This window comes from Carcharodon carcharias, chromosome 3, assembly GCF_017639515.1.
Source record: "Carcharodon carcharias isolate sCarCar2 chromosome 3, sCarCar2.pri, whole genome shotgun sequence".
Lineage (NCBI taxonomy): Eukaryota > Metazoa > Chordata > Chondrichthyes > Lamniformes > Lamnidae > Carcharodon > Carcharodon carcharias.
In genome coordinates, this window is record NC_054469.1 from 63136328 (window position 1) to 63157866 (window position 21539).

The 21539-nt window shown below is 44.8% G+C and overlaps 1 protein-coding gene across 1 annotated transcript in view; it reads right to left on the minus strand.

Moving 5' to 3' along the window:
- Positions 1-21539, minus strand: part of malrd1 (MAM and LDL receptor class A domain containing 1) — a 290471-nt gene that overhangs the window by 105971 nt on the left and 162961 nt on the right. The window contains exon 16 of the mRNA XM_041183945.1: positions 5383-5563. Within this exon, the coding sequence (XP_041039879.1) occupies positions 5383-5563 (181 nt within the window). The remainder of the gene's footprint in view (positions 1-5382; positions 5564-21539) is intronic.

A 21539-nucleotide genomic window follows, 5' to 3' on the forward strand; every position in this document is an offset into this window, starting at 1 on the left:
GATTTTCCTTTAACAAATCCATGCTGACTTTTCCAAATCAATCCACATTTTTCCATGTGACTATTAATTCTACCCTGAATAATTGTTTCTAGAAATATCCCCAACCACCAAAGGTAAACTGACTGGTCTGTAATTGCAAGGCAAATCCTAACAACCTTTTTTTGAACAAGAGCTTAATGTTTGCAATTCTCCAGTCCTCTGGCACCTCCCCCGTATCCGGGGAACAGTGAAAGATTATTGCCAGTGTCTCTGCAACTTCGATTCCCATTTCCTTCAATATTCGTAGATGCATCTCATCTGGTCTCAGTGCCTTATCAACTTTAAGTACCGACAGCTTATCCAATACCTCCTCCTTATCAATTTTAAACCCTTCTAGAGACTGAGTTTCTTCCTCTGTCACCGAAGGTAAAGACAGATGCAAAGTATTCATTTAGCACCTCAGCCCTGCCTCTTGTGTAAATCCCTTTTTTGGCCCCTAATCAGCCCTACTCCTCCTTTTACCACCTTTTTACTATTGTGCTTATAGAATACTTTGAGATTTCCTTTTATCTTAGCTGCCAGCCTTTTCTCATAATCCCTCTTTGCTTCTCATATTTGCTTTTTCACATCCCTTCCTTCTGAACCTTCTGTGTTCAGCTTGGCTCTCAATTGTATTTGTTACCTGACACCTGACATCATAAGCATGCTTTTTCTTCTTTAACTTAATTTCCATCTCCTGTGTCATCCAGGGAGCTCTGGATTTGTTTTCCTTACTCTTACCTTTTGAGGGAACATATGTTGACTGTGCCAAACCATCTCCTCTTTGAAGGCAACCCATTGTTCAACTACCATTTTTCCTGTCAACCTTTGGTTCCAGTTTATCCAGCCCAGCTCTGTTCTTGCCCCACTGAAGTCACTCTCCGGCAGTTCATTATTTTTACTCTGGATTGACCAATGTCATTTTCCACCGTCATCCTAAACCTTATGATACAATGATCACCGTCCCCTAAACATTCCCCTTGATCTGCTTGGCCCATCTCATTCCCAAGAACGAGGTCTAGCAGTGCCTCCTTTCTTGTTGGACTGGATACATACTGCTGTAGGAAATTCTCCTGAACACAATCTAGGAACAATTGTCCCGCATTGCCCCTTACATTACCACTATCCCAGTCTATATATGGGTAATTAAAGTCCCCCATTATCGCTACTCGATGATGCTTGCACCTCTCTATAATTTCCTTGCAGATTTGTTCCTCTATATCTTTCCCACTACTATTGGTCTATATATTACACCGAGCAATGTAATTGTCCCTTCTTATTCCTTAGCTCTAGCCAAATTGATCCCGTCCCTGAACCCTCTGACACATCCTCTTTCTCCAGTACTTCATTACTCTCCTTAACCAAAAACGGCGCCCTCCTCCTTTTTGTCCCTTTGCTTTTCTAAACACTTTGCAACCAGAGACATTTAACATGCAGATCTGCCCCTTTCTTAAGCCAGGTCTCTGTTGTCGCCACAACATCATAATGCCACAAGGCAATCTGTGCCTGTAACTCCCCAACTTTATTAACTATACTCCGTGCATTTGCATACATAATTGTAACCCTGATTTAGACTTCATTACTTGCTCCCTTGTTCCGACTCCATCTATTAACTTATTATTCTCTATTTTCGAGCTATCTGCCTCTCCCAGCATTTCTTGCACCCTGGTATCACTTTCTAATATTCTTTCCTGGTTCCCATACCCCTGTTGAGTTAATTTAAACCCTCCCCAACAGCACAAGCAAACCGCCCTGCAAGGAACTCAGTCCCAGCTTTGTTCAGATGCTACCCATCCGGCTTGTACAGGTGCCATCTCCCCCAGAGCCAATCCCAGTGTCCCAGGAATGTAAAGGTCTCCCTCCCTGCACCATCTTTCCAGCCACACATTCATCTGTCTTATCTTCCTATTTCTGTACTCACTTGCAAGTGGCACTGGAAGTTATCCAGAGGTTAGAGGTCCTGCTTGCTAATTTTCTACCTAGCTCCCTAAATTCTGATTGCAGGACCATATCCTCCTTCCTACCTATGTCGTTATTACCAATGTGGACCACGACCTCTGCCTGTTCACCCTTGCTCACAAGAATGTTCTGCAGCCGTTCTGTGACATCCTTGACCCTAGCACCAGGGAGGCATCAAACCATCCTGCAGTCACATTGACGGCTGCAGAAATGCCTGTTTGTTCCCCTAACTGAAAAATCCCCTATCAGTACTGCCCTTCCGCTCTTCTTCTTCTCCTCCTGTAAAGCTGGGCCACCTATGGTGCCACAGGTTTGGCTCTTGCTGCACTCCTTCAAGGGTCCATCACCCTCACCGATATCCAGAATGGAAAAATGGTTCGTGTGTGGGACCTGTAGGGACTCCTGCACAACCTGCTTGTTTCTCTTTGACCACCTGGCGGCCACCCATTCCCTATCTGCCTGCTTGCCCCTAACTTGCTGTGTGACCACCTCTCTGAACTTGCTATCCATGTGGTTCTCTGCCTCACGGATGCACCTCAGTGACTCCAACCACTGCTCAAGCTCTGAAATGCGGAACTCACCTTGTGCAGCTGGTGACACTTTCTGCACATGGGCTCATCTGGGTCATGAGAAGTGTCCACGACTCCCCACATGCTACAGGATGGGCATTCCGCTTGGCTGAGCTGTCCTGTCATGCCTTAATCTTAAACTTTTAAATCATGGCAATAAAAATCTGGAATTAAAAGTCTGATGATGACCATGGAACCGTTGCCGATTATCGTAAAAACCCATCTGGTTCAATAATGTCCTACAGGGAAGGACCTGGTCTGGCCTACATTTGACTCCAGCCCTACAGCAATGTGGTTGACTCTTAATTACCCTCTGAATAGGGCAATTAGGGATGGGCAATAAATGCAGGCTTAACGAAACATACCTGAGCAATTTTCCACATTGTCAGATAGATGTCAGTTTTGTAGCTGTACTGGAACGGATTGGCTAGGTGCGCAGCAAGTTCTGGAGCAAAAGACTTCACTACAATTGCCAGAATATTGTCAGTGCCCAGAGTCTTTGCAATATCTAGTGCCTTCAACCGTTTCTTGATATCATGTGAAGTGAATCGAATTGGCTGGAGACTGGCATCTGTGACACTGGGGACCTCCGGAGGAGGCTGAAATGGATCACCCACTCGGCACTTCTGGCTGAAGATTGTAGCAAATGCTTCAGCCTTATCTTTTGTGCTGATGTGCTGGGCTCCCCCATCATTGAGGATGGCGATATTTGTGGAGCCTGCTCCTCCAGTGAGTTGTTTAATTGTCCATCACCATTCAAGGCTGTCCAGTTAGGGCAGGCAGGACTGCAGAGATTAGATCTGATCCATTGGCTGTGGTGTAGCTTAACTCTGTTTATCACTTGCTGTTTATTCTGTTTGGCAAGTAGTCCTTTGATGCAGTTTCTCTAGGCTGACTCCTCATTTTTAGGTAAACCTGGAGCTGCTCCTGTCATGCCCTCTTGCTCTCTTCATTGAACCAGGGTTGATCCCCTGGCTTGGTGGTAATGGGGGATATGCTGGGCAATGATTGTGGTTGAATACAATTCTGTTGTTGCTGTATCATCAGATTTTTCATTCCAGATTTTTTTTTATTGAATTCAAATTCCATCTGCTGTGGGATTTGAACCCAGGTCCCTAGAGCACTTCCCTAGGTCTCTGGATTACTAGTCTGGTGACTATACCACAATGCCAACACATCTCCTGGCTGGCAGCTCTCAGAGGCAGATGGGAGCAGAAGTGTCTCCTTAAGCCAATTAAAGGCCCAACCACCTCCATAAAATTCAGCCCACAGCATTATAACGGCATAGAAGGAGGCCATTCCGTCCATTGAGCCCATGCTTGCTCCCTGTACATCAACCCAGTTTGCCCCAATCCCCCACTCTATCCCTGTGGACCTGCTAACAATTTTTGATAAGTTTAGCTCAAATTAAGAAGCCTTGAACCTCATTATTTCTGCCTATAGAATGCAAGCACCGCTTTAGGGGTCAGCAGGCATCACAGATCGAATTTATAGCAAATTTCATAGGGATAGGGGTAGACCATTCAGCCCTTCAAGTCTGTTCTGTATTCATTTGAATCATGACTGATCCCTATCTCAACTCCAACCTTAGATCCAAATCCCATGATATCATTTGTAACAAAAAGCTAGTAATGTTAGTCTTGAAGTTTTTAATTGATCCAGCATCCGGAGCCTTTTGGGGAGGAAGTCTCCAGTTTCTACTACTCTTAATTGTCCTAACTCTAATTTTAAGATTATATTCCCTTGTTCTGTATTCTCTATTCCACCAGGCAGTTTCTCTGTTTCTGCTTTTGGAGTCCTTTCATTATTTCCTAAACTTCTATTAAGTCACCGCTATACCATCTAAACTCAAGGGAATACAAGTCAAGTTTATGCAACCTGTTTTCATAATTGAACCTTTTAAACCTTGGACCAGGATCGGATGGGAAATGGGCCCCTGGTGTGATCGGCCCTGAGAGTGATTTCACGCGTGATGGCCAGCCAGCGTGAAACGCGTACTAACAAAGGCTCGGCATTGCTTGTGGGGGTGGGAAGAGGGTGGGCGCTGACGTCACTGCGGGTGTTGGTGGGCACTTCCAGTGAGCTACCTGAAGGCAGACAGCTGCCTCAGGGAACTGCAGACCTCCAGATAAAACTATAAATTGCTGCAAAACATGCCTATGCAGCACAATGAAGCACCGTAAGCATACCTCATCAAAAAACAGTCCCTAGATATCTCTTTTTATTTTATTTCCCCGGTTGAGATCACATACAACCCTGGATCGCGGTTTGAGGAAAAATGTAAAGGCCGCCTGGCCGATTGGCCCGTCCGCCAACTGTAAAAGTGGACGGGCCACTTAAAATTGTTTTCAATTGCCTCCTTAATGGGCTTAATTGCCCGCTTGATTGTCGGTGGGTGCACTTCTGACTGCTGCGCATGGCTGCCGAGCGAGAGAGTTAGCAAGTGCGCAATGCCATCAGGATGCTCGCCCAACGTCATCTCGTGCTATTTCGTGGTGCGAAGTAAGATTTGGGCCTTGGTATTATTCTGGTGAATCAGAAATGAAATAAGCCTGGTGCGGCTGACTTACACCCAAATTCCAGTCTCCTCTGCTAGTATTATTCCAAAGGGCCTCCATGGTCAATTGTACACTCAAAAAACTTCCCATTCATATTGTATTTCTCATATACAATTCGCAAAATGCAATCGTAAGGTACTATTTGAAAGATTGCAGGGTTTTCAGCCTGAAACAATGTTTTTCAGTGAGATAACACCATGGACTGCTCAATGAGAAGGCTAGTCTAGCTTATAACTGCGATTAAAATCTTATAGTTTGTAGAAAACTCTGTTACAGACCTGGAGCACAGTTCTTGAACTGAATGTCATCAATAGCTGCTCCACCTCCAAAACTCTTGGTCCGGATTCCTTCAAAAATGATTTCAAAGTTGCGTATCTTTCTCAAATGTATCACTCCCTTGTTCCATCTATCACTCCAGTTCTCAGTTTTGTTCCATACTTCAGTGAGATTTTTATCTGTCTGCAATAAAAGTGATTAAAAAGCATCTTATTAATAATGCAATAAACAATTTCCAAAGCCTTGGTATCATGCAAGGTGCTACAGCACATCAAACTGATAGCTATCCAACTTAACATAAACTTAGAATGTGAAAGAAGTAGGTCACCCTTGTTTTTCTTTAAACTCCTTGGGCTGAATTTTCCCCCTATCGGGGATGAAGTTAGAGGGCGCGCACATGCAGGCGCACTTCCCATCGGCGCCGTTTTATGTGCGCGGGCCAATTAAGGCTTGCCCAGCGTAATGTCCGTACAGAAGCACAATGCGCTCCCTGTGCGTTAGGGGGGAATCCCTAACTCGAGAGTGTGCTCTTTCGCGCATGCGCATGAAAGTGTGCACTCATCTCCCTGAGGCTAGGTGCAGCCTCAGGGAGATTGACTCAAAATGTAAAAAACCTAAAAATAGAAAAGTAAAATTTCCCTTACATCTCCCCTCATGTGACAATGTCACATGAGTTGGGACATGTCCATAATTTTCACAAAAACTTTATTAAAATTTTTAAAAACCTACATGAAATCTCATCCCGTCCGTGGATGAGGTTTCACGCTTTTTCCAATTCGTGCCACGGCTCCTGGCCTGCCCACCAACCTTAAGGTTGGACGGGTAGGTTCTTTAATTAATTAATTGACTCTGTCAAAGGCCTCAATTGGCCATTGACAGGTCAGCAGGCTCGCAGCTGATTTCGCTGCGCCCCCGCCTTCCTTAAAATTTAAATTTTCCCTGACATCACCATGCATCATTTTACATGTCGGCAAGCAGGCCCCGCCCCCGCTCACCGACGTGTAAAATCCTGCCCCTTATAATTAGTACAAGAGGCCCAATTTTCATGGTCCCGATCTGGAGCAGATAGAGGTGGGACTAGGTAAAAATTGGCAGCTGAACAGGGAGGCCAGAGATCCCGTTTCTGTTTCTGTCCTCGGCCGTTTTCACTAGGATTGGTGAGGGAGCAGGTCCCAAACCCGCCTGCCCCTAAGAAGAAGGCAATGTTGCGGGTACGTTGAGAGCCTATTTCCAGTAAGTTTTTTCAGTTTCAGGGGAGCAGCCGGACATTAGTAGCTGTCAGGTTTTACACCAGCTGCATGGAGGCATGACCCCTGTGTTGGAGATGGGAAGAGTTCAAAAGATAAGTAAACTATAGTTCATCATGAAAAGCTGTAGCATGAGTTGTACCAGTGTTCATTACGATGAGTCATGACAGTACTGTGATTGAAAGATGTAACAACGCTTAAACAATGTGTTTGCCAGATTGCTATTTCTGCCAACTGGCAAGCTGTCAAGTAAAAGAACAATGCTGAAAATGAGGAAACGTCTTCTGATGAGTTAAAAAGTCATCTAATGGAAAAAAAGGTAGAGTACATGTCATACTATTGAAAGGATAGCTTAGCATGACAATAATGTGTAAATGTTTAATCTTTTTCCATTGCTTTTATGTATTCATTCTAGGCATCTGTTGAAAATGTAGTTTTGAAGTTGGTTTGTTTACTTTGGTAGTTTTGTTGGCTCTTGGCTACAATCCAACTACCTAATTGTTTTACCAGTGCTTGCCTTTGTTTGCACAGCTAGTTTGAAGTGTTTGTTTGTTTTCTTTGGGAGTTTTATGGGCTATTCAATGACTTCCATTGTTCTGTTCATAAAGTGTATAATGAAAGGGTGGGAGGGTAAGGTGAGGGGAGTGAGGGGTGTGGATGAGGTCGGTGAGTGTGAAAGAGGTGAGGGTGAGACGGGTAATGGAATAGGGTGAGGGAGTAGGCTGAGGGGTGAGGGGGTGGGAGCAGGTTTAAAGTGATCAGAAAGTCCAACTATATATATTGCATCAGGAGCACTGGGCTCTGAGGTTTTCTGCGAACAAAGGTGGGTCTTTTAATCTGTCCATTCTGGTCTCAGCCTGCCTCCAATTCAGCCTCAAGCCTGCCACTGGAGGCAGCAGGTCCATCTCCAAGTCACTTGGACCCCTGGAAGATTCTACCTCCCAGCAGTTTTGAGACAGGGACAGAATCGCAGTGGTGAGATTAGACCTGTCTCCCAATTCGCATGTCTTTGATTATAGTTCCAGGCCAGTTTTCAGTGGGTGAGCAGTGGATATGAGTTAGAAACACACCTCTGCTCCTGAAATGAGCCCTGGGATATTTTAACCTAAATCCATACTGAAGATTTATAGCTCAAAACTTCATTAAACAATAATGTGACTGAGGGTTCATAATATAGAATTGTTGTGTGTGCTAGCTACTGTCATCAGGGACATGCCACTATGCCCATCCTTCAGTCTTCACAGAAGACAGCTGTCTCGGAGACTAGGTGGAGGAGGCCTGATGGGTTCGATGTCCATGAAGGTGATACAGCAGTCAACCTCCCATGTCTCATGTGCGTTAGCTTAAACACAAAGGAACTAATGGCCAGAAACCCAGCTGGGACAAATAACCCTTCTGCCTTGAGAGCAGGCTCTTGAATCAAAGTCTAGGGGCTGAATCTTTCGGTCAACGCCGGAGGCGACTGCGCGCTGGCTAAAATGTCAATGGCCTATTAAGGCCGGTAAGGAAGTAATTAAAGTAGTTCAGAACACTGCCCATCCAACCTTAAGGCGAAAAGCCCAAGCAGCCTCCATGTTTTTCAGGAAACCTCATCCATGGGCGGGATGAGGTTTCCTAAAGCTTTTATAAAATAAATACATAAATTTTCTCACCTTTACAAACATGTCCCAACTCATTTGACACAGTCACATGAGGGGACATGTTTGAATGCATTTTTAAGTCTATTCTTTATTAATTCCCATAACCATTCAAACTCCCTGAGGCAGCTCTGTGCCTCAGGGAGATCGCTACAGCTGATTGTGGGCAGCAGTCGGCTCTGTGCACGCCCCTGCCCGCTCCCACCCAGCTCGCCTGCCATAGGAAAAATCCAGGCCTAGGAGAAGGACACTCTGACATAATACACATAACTTTGCAGTTGCTGCAGCCAACTCAGCTTGCTGAGCCACTATAGAGAAACACTTAGTCTGGAGAGTCAGTCTGTATGAGCTGATTTTCACTTTAAACAGATTTACTGTAGGCAGGAAGAAAAGTCCTACAGCAATGTGGGAGAGGTGAAACAGCTGGTAAAAGCTGCCGCTTTGATCCTGCATGTAGGTAGCTCCATAGAACAAGTCATTTGACTGTTACCCTGAGACAATATCATCCAGCAGCACCCTGAATGACCAAGCAGTCTTCTGTAAAGATTACACTGCTTCTCTGCATGGAGGCAGCCTAGAAAAGGTGGCCCAAAGTCATGTGGCTGGCTGACTACAGCCAATGGACATCTCCTACAGCAGTGCAAAGAAAGAAGTAACAGAAACATAAACAAAAAGAAACCCAGTGAGCTCGCCCGGCTGGCCATTGACATTGTAGCACTCATTGAGGTTCACATAAGCAGGATTCCGGAATACCAAAAGCCATTCTTTATCATGAACTATGCTCCAATGAGCAAGACCAAGGTGCACCTCACAAACGCTTCAGAGACCAGCTGAATAGACAGCTCTCTCTGGCTGACACTGGCCCATGGGTGTAGGAGCAGGAGACTGTTGACAGAGACAGCTGGCACACAATCAAGAAAGCAACGTATAACTTCAAAACAGCTGCATGGCTGCTGAAGAAAGAAGCAAACTGGTTTATTTTATATAAAATATAAGAGAATGAAACAGAATATCAGTCCAATTTTTGTGTCCATTTTAACTCAGTTTGCACTTAAAAATGGGGCAGTAGCAGGATGAAAGGATAGATAGGCAGGTTGATGATGAGTCGGACGGAGGGATTACCAGATAGAAGGATAGACAGTTAGACAAACTGACTCCAACAGATAGCAATTATCATATTTCACAGCAATGAATGGTAATAATTGCGTCTATTTAAAGTTGGTCTACCCTTTAATTTTGAGAAAGTAATTAAATCTTGGGCAAATGACTGCTCAATTAATTAATCATGTTGCAACTTAATGTCGGGCACCTTTCTTTTATTTCTGAATAGGTTATAAATTCCCAGGATGAAACATATGATCTGTATAGATTGAATGCTTAGTTAATCCTAGATGTTTTAAACTTCAATCATATATCATGGAAACACAGTTCTTTCAGTAAATTGTACACAGTCTCCTTACTAAACCAATTCCAAACCCAAATTTCATCATTGCTGTTGACTTTTAAAGTGGTACATACTTTCCCTTTAGATGTCTAGATGATGAGATCTTGAGGCTTGTATATTTGAACATGAACTGTTTATTGTTAATCTTTAACTATTTACAGACCCCAGGTTATGTCATGCATGGTGCTGTTGCCATGCAGGTAGGCTGCTTTCAGATTGTTCTTTCTAGACTGTTCTCCCAGTCTATTACCATGTGACTCTATACATCATATCGTGGGTGGGGCTATTCTCCGGTCCCATGTTAACCCTTGCTCTGGCAAGCACCTTTACATTACAATGGCATGTAGGCACATACTATAATACCTTCAACCATCCAGGCCAGGAGTTTTAGGATGGCAGGGTTTCCCATCCTGCCATCTAAAGAGTCAGCGGAGAACACAACCTGCTGCCTGCTGCACTGCCACTTAACTCTCTAATAAGCATTGATTGGCTGGGGGGGGTGGGGCTTCCGTCCCGCCCTCAGAGAGCTGCCGGCCAATCTGATTGGCTTAGCAGCTCTCCTGCCCTGAACTCCTCAGCCCCCACAAACCTGCTGGTAGTGGAATGTAAAATTCTGCTCCTGGAGTCTAGAATGGACAAACCAGGTAGTAAATTGACAGGGTCTGCACCTGCATTGATTGCCAAAGTGCTTAATGCGAATACTACAGTATTTTATACATTGCATGCCCCATTGGTAAGAAAGCCAGTAACTTAAATCTTTATTTTAAAAAAATGAAGCTCCTTATGTTTTGTGCTTCTATGCTTGGCCTGTGCTCATTATTAAATTAGCTGATCTCAGCTGGACAGTGGGACTGAAAGGGACACTACACTTGATATCAGTGATCCCTGCTGTAAATAATGCAGTGTAATCACTGGGTGAGGACAAGGCTAAGCATGGTTGCTAATAGTCATTGCCCAAGTTCATTGAATGGTTCCTGATGCCTGTAGAACCAGACTCACGCATGAGTCACGTTCAAAGGAAAAGGAAAACAAAGTGTAGATAATTGGAGGCAACAATAAGGACACAGGAAAGAATGCCATGGATCCAGCAATCATTCTCAGAAGCAGTTATTTACAAGTATCTGTCAGAAACATATTGATCAGTACGCAGTAAAATATACTAGTGTGCTATGTGTTTTGTCAGTGTGGTCAGATCATGAATACCCTCCCAAGCCGCTCACAAACCATTGCGGCAAATGTGTTCCTACTACCACCTTTGGCTACAGTGTGCATGTGAACGAGCATGTGGAACTACAGCTGCTATATATAGTCAGATTGGCCTGGATTCTGTGGTCGTAATGATGGAAAACTATCAGCATTCGCAAACATTACTGCTCTGAAACTGATAGCAACTTCTGGAATCTGCCTGTATGTGATAGATTGCAGTGGTTCTACCCTTCCACAGAGAGTGCAGAGTTAAGGTTCCTGCGCACCCCCCCAGACTGCAATCAATTTGCAATCAAAGCACTGATGAGAAGTTCAACACAACATTGGTCCTAATTGATGATTACCATAATTTGAACTAGCCTGGATGTGCTAAACCAGACACCTGAAAGTTTAGCACTCTGCTTAGATGCAATATGTAATTTAGAGCAATATACATGGACTCTTCACATGCACTTCCACAGAAGGTTTAGCTTGGTTTGGCACATGACAACTAGGGATTGAGCGAAAGGTTCCTGGGTGTGACGCTGGAAGCCCTGATGGAGGAGCTTCTGAAGAGAGGGTATGTCCTGTAACTGTGGAGCAGTGGGTTGGTGGAGGGGGGTGGGGTGTGAGGATGCTGCCTCATGTCCTCCTTCTCTGGACTATGGGGTCTCCTAGCAAGATCCCTATGATCAAGCACTCCCTTTCTCCTGGTGAATCTGATAAAGTCTCCAATAAGGCAGAGTATCACCATACTCCTTTTAGGTGAACTCCTCAGAGAATTTCTGGAAGAAATGTTGCTCGCCTGTTAGTGAAAGCTTGACAACATGTCCCTAAAAGTCTCTCACTGTGTTTCAGAAATCCTCTTCACAACTTCAGCTGCAACGAACTTGTAATGGTGGAATTGCCATCAACACTGAGTTTAGTCCCAAATAGCTGGTCGCTGTTAGGAGAGGGTGTTAGTTGAAGCACAAGCCACCAAAATGCCATGGTGCCTCTTTGATGAGCACCAGCAGGCATTTAAAATGGCAACTACCTGTTTAATGAACCTCTAGGTGGACGTTCCAAGTTCTGGCTTCAACTCCTTTACCAAAATGGAGCCTTGCACCAAAGCAGAGTTTTAGTTTAAGGTTCCACCTTGGTCACTTTGGAGGCTTTTTATCATCAAAAGCATTTGGCACAAATTGTTCCCTACAAACTTACTATTCATCCATTGTTCTGGTTGACCCAAAGATGAAGTGGACTTCAGGCAGGCTTTAGAATGCGAGTTAGCAAAAACATGAATTACCTAAATAACCAAACAAAATTACGCCCATTATGTTTTTTTTACATTTCAGACATCCATCCATTTCTGATAAAAGCAAAAAACTGCAGATGCTAGAAATCCAAAACAAAAATAAAAATACCTGGAAAAACTCAGCAGGTCTGACAGCATCTGCGGAGAGGGACACAGTTAACGTTTCGAGTCCGAATGACTCTTCATCAGAATGACATCCATCCATTTCTGATGTTGTCTGTTTATATTCTTCATCTTCAGCTCTCTGCCCGAAGGCAGATCTGACCCACAGTGCCATGACTGCCAGCACAGGAAGGGCAAGGAGGCAGGACCCGGATCTACCCTAGCTGGAAAGGGGAACCAAACCCAGTGCTGTTGGCACCAGTCTGATCCACAACAGCTGCCCAGCCAACTGAGCCGACCGGCCCCTCCAAGGAGTCCAGGTTGCTGGGGCAACATGCACACATGCACAGTTTAGTCCAGAGCTATGAATAAAGATGGTAGAGGCTCCAATTTTCTCTCATCACATGGCTGACCTGGAATCTCTCCTGCTCCTACCACCTGCCATTGGCGTATGTTGGAAGGATTTACAGATTGATCCTCAACTTGTTTGGCTGTGTTATGTACACACCTTCCTTGACCATCAAGTCCTGGGGTGGAATCGTCCCAGATTTGCACTAAGTGTGGTAGTGGGTGGGTAAAACATTGTAAAACATGATGGAGGGTTTTCATGCTGTATCACCCCAAACCCGCCGCATTACTTATGCATTCCCAGGAAACATGCCGTTTCCATGGAGGGTGGGCTCTCATTCGCCCATTATGCCATCACCTTGCTGCTTCAGCACGCTGGGCGCCATATTTAAAGTCCAACTGTGTGCACACATCTCAGTGCTTCCAACCCACGACTACTGCAGGGAAGACAACAGCCCCCAGGTTTAATGATGTGTCACTAAAAGACCATTTAGATGCTGTGGAGGCTCGCTGTAATGTTCTCTACCCCTGCTCTGACCGTAGGATGGGCAGCAGCATCACCAATCCAGCGTGGCAGGTGGTGGCAGCAATAGACATTGCAAATGTTGCACAGAAGAGGTTGGCCATCCAGTGCAGGTAGAGGATGAATGATCTCATCCGTGCAGCCAGGGTACGACAACCATCTCATCACTCTAAACTCACACATTCAAGCCCATTACACATTCACTGGCATCTCTCTCACTCACTGTCTCACACACACCCTCACATCTCTATATGGCCTCATCTCCTCTGGAGACTGCCTCCTCAGTCCTCACCATCTTGAGGCCACTTGCACAGATCAACATGTGCCCCCACACACACCCTGGCTTACTCTCCTTCCCAGTACAGCTTTTGTCCTGCAGCCTCTTCCCTTGCCTGAGGCCGCTTCTCCCCCTTCACCAAGCAAGGCCTAGCCCTGCAGCCATTGAAAAGCCACCGACCTAGAGACCTACTCTTGAGCCCCCCTAAAAGTAATGTGGTGCTGTCTATGAAGCCTGGTGCTGATGACTGCGAGTGCTGACTGAAGCAAGGTAGGCAAACAGACCTTGATTTCCCAAGTGAAATGCTGCCCGCCAACCGCACGTTGCTTATGTGTTGTTGTGAAATACATCGGCATGTTTGCCCACTGACGTGGGTGGGCGATCCAGTGGGGGAGGGGATCAGTCCGATGGGCTGGCCTTACAATAACATTACAATGAGGTTCCCAGCATCCGATGGTGGAAAATGCGGCCCGGCATTAGCGGGCTGAGCAGATGATCGCAAACTGGTTTCACACTGTCATGAAACTGAACGCGCCATATTGCCCGCTCACGCCACTGAACACCTGGCACCGGCGGGCATGGAAAATCCCGGCCCTGAAGTGGAGGCTGAACCCAAAACTTCTGTCTCAGAGGCAGGGATGCTATCTGCTGCACCACAATCTCCTTCTGTTTATATTAAGAAATAACTTTTCAAAACCTGCCCCTCAGAGACATAAGGGCAGATTACACATTAATTTTAAGGAACCGTTCTTTGATAGGAATCAATATAAAACTTATTTTGACAGAATGTGTACATTAATCCTTAGATTATGGACAAAACACATAGCAGGTGAAGATGGCATAGTGGTAATATCACGAGACTACTAATCCTGAGGCCCAGGCTAATGGTCTAGCAATGCAGGTTCAAATCACGGCAGCTAGTGGAATTTAAATTCTATTAATAAACCTGGAATTAAAAGCTAGACTCAGGGTTGTCGATTGCCATTCATCTGTCTCACTGATGCCTTTCAGGGAAGGAAATCTGCTTACGTGGTCTAGCCTACATGTGACTTCAGCCATTGCTTGATATATTGTGGAGTGAATCAAATTGGCTGAAGACTGGCAACTGTGATGTTCGGGGCCTTAGGAGGAAACTATGACCCATCATTCACCTGTGGTTAAAGATGTTTGAGAATGCCTCAGCCTTGTCCTTTTTTTATATTCTTGGTTATCCGGTTTGCTTTGTCTAGTGAATGTGAGCTGCGTCCTTGATATTATCACATTAGTTGATGCTTGAAACGATAGAGGCAGAGAGACTGATTGACTGAACAAACAATGGTGGTCTATTGGGACTAAGAACAGAGCACGAATACCATATGTGCTTCTTCAATCACCTCCAGCTCTAGACTTAAAATTACCAAAGTGGCTTGTGCTGTGTGGCAATTGGTCAATACTGTCACATGGTCAATTAACTATATTCTCTTAAAGATACATAGCACTCCACTTTACCACATCCCTCCCTCTTTACATGAAATCACAATTTACAAGCATCACAACATCCCAATTATTTATATGAATAACAATTTACAAGTCAAGTCTCTCAGGAGACTTCCTCGGACGTGCTGAGCTCAATGACCTCGGCTGGTTTTTCCAAGACCCCTTCTCAGGGGTCAACTACCCACTAGGCTCTTTGCCTGGAAGTGGGCAAGTTTGTGTCTTCGACCCTCTTGGGTCCAACAGGCCCCACTGGCATTTCCAAATCATGTGACATTTCTTCCATATGCGGTGCAGGCTCAAAAGCAAATAATGGCTGTATTCCTTCCTGTGGGACTGTCTCTTTTCTCAGGAGATGATCCACATTTCTTCAAATTATTTGGCTGTTTACCAATACGTTATATGAGAGAGGTCCTGTCATTGCACTCACTTTGCCCAATAGCTAATTGGGCCCATCTCCAAAATTCTTCGCGAGAACTGTGTCACCCACCGTGAAATTTCTTCCATGATTATGGGCATCGTGTCTAGTTTTCTGGACCTCTTGGCTTCTCTCCACCCTCTCCCCTAGATTCGGCCTGATAAGAGTTAGATGGGTGTGGAGATGCCTCTTAATTAGTAATTCAGCAGGGGCAATACCAGTGGTCATGTGTGGTGATGTCTGGTAAGCGAACAGGAACCGTGACAATCTGGCGCTGATGGAATCCCCGTCCAGCTTTTTCATCCCGAACTTAAAAGTTTGGACCGCCCGCTCAGCCAAACCATTAGAGGCAGGGTGGTGAGGCAAAGTTTTGATATGAGTTATTCCATTAAGGGTTTTAAACCTGTGGAACTCCCCGCTGGTAAATGCTGTCCTGTAATCTGACACGAGCACCTCTGGTAACCTGTGCACTGCAAAACTCTGTCACAAACGGTCCATGGTGGCAGCAGATGTGGGTGACTGTATTTTGTAGACATCCACCCACTTGAGTGGGAGTCTTTTAGTAAAAGGAACATTGTGCCAAGAAGAGTCCCACATAGTCTACGTGGAAGCATAACCAAGGCCACCCCGGCCTTTCCCAGGGGTGCAACGGAGCTTTTGTACTTTTTTTTCCTTTTTGTTAGTTATTTGTGGGATGTGGGCTTCTCTGGCTGAGTCAGCATTTATTGCCCATCCCTAGTTGCCCTTGAGAAGGTAGTGGTGAGCTGCCTTCCTGAACTGCTTCAGTCCATGTGGTGTATGTACACCCACAGTGCTGTTAGGAAGACAATGAAAGAATGGAAAACAAAAACAAAAATACTTGGATAAACTCAGCAGGTCTGGCAGCATCTGTGGAGAGGAACACAGTTAACGTTTCGAGTCCGAATGACCCTTCAACAGAACTGAACTGTTCTGAGCTGTGTTCTATTGAAGGGTCATTTGGACAAGAAACGTTAACTGTGCTCCTCTCTGCAGATGCTGCCAGACCTGCTGAGTTTATCCAAGTATTTTTGTTTTTGTTTTGGATTTCCAGCATCTGCAGTTTTTTTGCTTTTGTCTTAATGAAGGAGTGGAGATATATTTCCAAGTCAGGATGGTGAGTGACTTGGAGGGGAACTTGCAGGTGGTGGTGTTCTTATGTGTCTGCTGTCCTTGTCCTTCTAGATGCTAGTGGTCATGGGTTTGGAAGGTGCTGTCTAAGGAGCCTTGGTGAATTTCTGCAGTGCATCTTGTAAATGCTGCTGCTACTGTGCCTCAGTGGTGGAAGGAGTGAATGTTTGTGGATGGGGTACCAATCAAGCGGGCTGCTTTGCCCTGGATGGTGTCAAGCTTCTTGAGTGTTGTGGGAGCTGCACTCATCCAGGCAAGTGGGGAGTATTCCATCACACTCCTGATTTGTGCCTTGTGGACAGGCTTTGGGGAGTCAGGAGGTGTGTTATTTGTCACATGATTCCTAGCCTCTGACCTGCTTTTGTAGGCACAGTATTTATAAGGCTAGTCCAGTTCAGTTTCTGGTCAATGGTAACCCCCAGGATGTTGATAGTCAGGGATTCAGTGATGGTAATGCCACTGAATGTCAATGGCAATGGTTAAATTCTCTCTTGTTGGGGATGGTCATTGCCTGGCACGAATGTTACTTGCCACTTGTCAGCCCAAGCCTGGCTTTTGCCCTCTCGGGGACACGATGACTCTTGCTCCCCAGAGCAATATGCCATTCTGGCAGGTGAGCTCATATCCACGATTGAAATAGGATTTCATGTCATCCGCCTTTGGCTCTCCTGACCATCCATTTAAGACCTGCTCCCGGATGTGAAATAAAAGTGGGGCTTGGCTGTCCACTCACGGATTTGTTTGGCCTGGACAGGGGAGGAATCCAGGAAATTTAGTACTAAGACAAGTTCCTGGGGAATTGGAAACTTTGCGTTGTTATCTGGTGGGGGAGGCAGCTCAGCGCGTCAGCGTGTGCAATCTGGGCTTCCTGATTGGTGAATAAAAGTGTGCTCATAAGCAGCCAATATCAGAGCCCACCTCTGGGTGTGAGCAGATGCGATGAGGGGTATTTCCTTATCCTCTCCAAATAATCCCAGCAGAGGCTTGTGGTTGGATATAATATGAAAATAGCGACCGTTGAGTTATTGATGGAATTTCCGACAAGCCCTCCTTCTCGATTTGAGAATATTGGCATTCTGCAGCACTGAGTGTGTGAGATGTACCACCAATGGGTCATTCAGAGCCATCTGCCATCCCTTGTGAAAGTACATCCCCTACTCCATAAGTCGATGTGTCGCAAGTTAAAAATCAATTCTTTCCTTGGGTCAAAGTGGACCAGTAGGGCTGATGATCTTACCAACTGCTTTACCTTCAGGTGCAGAGCTTGCCAAATCATTTATGGTTTTTCTTAAGCAATGCATATAATGTAACCAGTCCATTTGATAGATTTAGGAGAAATCAGCCGTAGTAATTTATCATGCCTAAGAAGGCCTTTAGTTCTGTAATGTTTCTCGGTGCAGGTGCCTCAGGAATAGCCTTGACCTTTTCTTCCATGGGATGCAGGCCCTGTGCGCTGACCTTATGGCCCAAGTAAACTACCTCTCTGGCTTGGAAAATACATTTCTCTCATTTATCCCCACTCCTGAGAAGCATTTCAGCACCTCCTCCAAATTAGGTAAGTGTTCTTCATCTGTTAGTTCGGTAACTAACACATCATCCAGGTAAACAATGAAATGGGGCAGTCCCTGAAGTAGATTTTCTATGTTATGTTGGAAAATAGTACACGTCGATGAGACCCCAAAGGGTAGTCGAGTACATTGATACAATCCTCAATGTGTATTGATGGTCACAAATTCCCTAGAGCCTTCTTCCAACTCTACCTGCTGGCAGGTGTGGCTCATGTCATGTTTTGAGTATGTACTGCCCCCTGCCAATTTCGAATATAATTCATCAGTCTTCGGTATCAGGTGTCTAGCAAGTTTGGCCACTTTACTTACAGTTAACTCATAGTCACCGCATAAGCGAACACTTTGGTCTGGTTTTAGCACGGGTACTATGGGTGCCGCCCACTCGGAAAGCTGCACCAGTTGTAAGATACCCAACTTTACCAGCCTGTTTAGCTCGGTCTCAACCTTGTCCCATAGAGCATAAGGGATTGGTCTGGCTCTGATAAATCTGCAGGTTGTATTAGGGTCTACGTGGTTTTTGGCTTGTAGACCATGAATCCTTCCTAGCTCGTCACTGAAAATAGAAGTGTACTTTTGTAACAATTCCTGTAGGTTTCTTGTTCTGATTTGAAAAAACTCAGCCCATTGCAATTTAATCTTTTTGAGCCCGTTGCGACGTATTAAACTGGTGCCCGCTCCAGCTACTACTATAAGTGGTAAATTTGCAGACTGATCCCCACACTGCACTAGGACTTCACATATCCCTTTCACTCTTATGTTTTCAATTTAGTGTCTGCTTCTTCCAAACTTAAAGGTTGGACTCCTTTATTCAAATATCTGAACGTATGTTCTCCTGTGACAGACATTGATACCCCAGTATCGACCTCCATCTGATGGGCTGTTCGTTGACTCTAATGACTACCTGAATTGGCTCAGTTCTACCCACTTACAGGTTGTGTAATGAATAGATGTCAGATTCTGCTTCCTCTGGTTCTTCAACGAGACAGATTTTGCGATTTCTACCTTTGTTTTTAAAATGCTTTCTCAGCCTATCTTTACAGTGCCGCATTATGTGACCATTGCAGTGGCTGAAAAAGCATTTGATATTTCTGAACTGTTGATTGCTTGCAGGCTACCTTGAATCATTTCTCTCATTAATGTTGTGGGTTTTCATTGTAGTATGTTGTTTTTCAATGGTCTGTACATAGTGGGTGTTTCCTACCTTACTGTGGAGTCTGAGATTTTCCCTCCTTTTGTTACCGGTTCTTGCTGCTCTACAAGACAGACGGCACCATTTTGTGTATCTTTTATTGCCTCCGAGACTCTAACAGTGCTCTCCATGGCTGTGGCCAATTCTAATGCCTTAATGAAGTCTAGATTAGTTTCAGATAGCAATCGCTTTTGAATAGCATTGTCTCCGATTCTGCATATCAATTAGTCTCTTATTATGTTATTAATTGAAGTTCCAAACTCATGATATTCCGTTAATTCCTTTAAACCAGTTACATAGCTAGCGGCTGTCTCTCCTTGAAGCCTATTCCTCCAATTGAATTTAAATTGCCACATAGTGACTGAGGGCTTTGGCTTCAGGTGGTTTTTGACAATATTTACAGACTCGTCGAAAGTCTTCATATTGAGGGTGTGAGGTGACGTGAGGCTGCGGATCAGCCCATACGTTTTGCTCCCACATGTGGACAAAAGAATTGCCCTCTTATTGTCCTCCCCCATGATGTCGTTAGCGGTAAAGAAGAACGCTAGGCATTTGACGTAATGAGACCAGTCATTGGAACCAGGGTTGAATGGTTCAAGATGCCCAAACTGCAGCATACTCGATGACTAAGGAGACTGCGCTTTTAAACAGCTTTCAAGGTAGTGGTGAAGTAATGTAACTGGCTTACTGTTGCACTCTTGATTGCCGTCAGTTGATCCAGTTTATCCTCATCACCAGTTCTATGTTTTTGGGTACCAGGTTCGCCAAGTCCAGTGAATGTGAGCTGCGCCCTTGGTATTTACATATTAGTTGGTGTTTGAAACAATACAGGCAAGAGATCAATTGACTGAACAAACACTGGTGGTTTATTGGAACTAAGAACAGAGCACTAACACAATGTGTGCTTCTTCAATCACCTCCAGCTCTAGACTTACAGTTACCAAGTAACCAGTGCTGTATAGTAAATGTATATAGCACTCCACTTTATCACACTCTTGTACTCAAGTGCTGGGCTCTACTGAATTACTGAATGTGGAGCCTCCTCCTCCGGTTGTTTGGTTAATTGTCTAACACTACTTATGACTGGATGTAGCAAGACAACAGAGCTTTGATCGGATCTGTTGGTTGTGGTGTCACTTAGCTCTGTCTATTGCATGCTGCTTCTGCTGTTTAGCATGCATGTTTTAGTTGTAGTTGTAACATCGTCAGATTGGTACCTCATTTTTGGCTGCACCTAGTGCTGTTCCTGACATGCTTGACTGCACTCCTCATTGAACCAGAGTTGGTACCTGGGGTTGATAGTAATGTTAGCTTATGGGATATGCCAGGCCATAAGATTACAGATTGTGGTTGAGTACAATCCAATGCCCAGTTTTGAGCTGTTGGATTTGTTCTGAATTTAATCCATTTAGCATGGTGGTAAGGTCACACAACACACAAACCACATCCTCAACGTAAAGATGGGTCTTTGTCTCTACAAGAACTGTCATGGACAGATGGCTCCTTGCTAGGTATATTGGTAAGATCAAAATGATGTAAGTTTTTCCCTCTTCTCAATTCCTAAACCACCTGCCACAGGCTCAATCTCATGGAAATATCCTTCAGCACTCAGCCTGTTCAGTCAGTAGTCATGCTATCAAGCTACTCTTAGTGATGGACATACCCAGAATATATTCTTTGCCCTTGCTATCCTCAGTGCTTCTTCCAAATAGTGTTCAAAATGGAGGATTACTAAGGGACGGCAGTAAGTGGTATTCTGCAGGAAACTTCCTTGCCCATGCATGACCTGATGCCATGGGACTTCATAGGATTCAGAGTCACTGCCTTCTGACGGTGTCCCAATGTGATACCACCTCTGGTCAGGACATAACCAGGGATGCAGATGGAGGAGTCTGGGCCAATGGATGAAGGATATGACTCTGTGAATATGACAAAAGGTTGTTGCTTGACTAGTCTGTGAGACAGCATTCCAATTTTGGCACATTCCCAAATATTAATGATTTTATTCTTTCTATGATTTGACTTTCTGCAGTCCTTAATTGCAGGTGGGAAATTGAAATATTAATAACTGGGTGGAGATATTCAGGAGAATTTTTTTTGATTCATATTCTTGATTATATGGGGATCTCACATTGTTCTGCTTTAATTCTTCACTGAATTCTTCCGTTTGATTGCTTTTCGGAGCTGGGGCCTTTGTTACTGCTTGCAGTAGGAAGAACAGCATGCCTCAATGATCCTGGACATATTGTAAAACTCCTCCAGATCAGTCAAGTCATGGAAGGATCCTGACAGCATTCCCTAT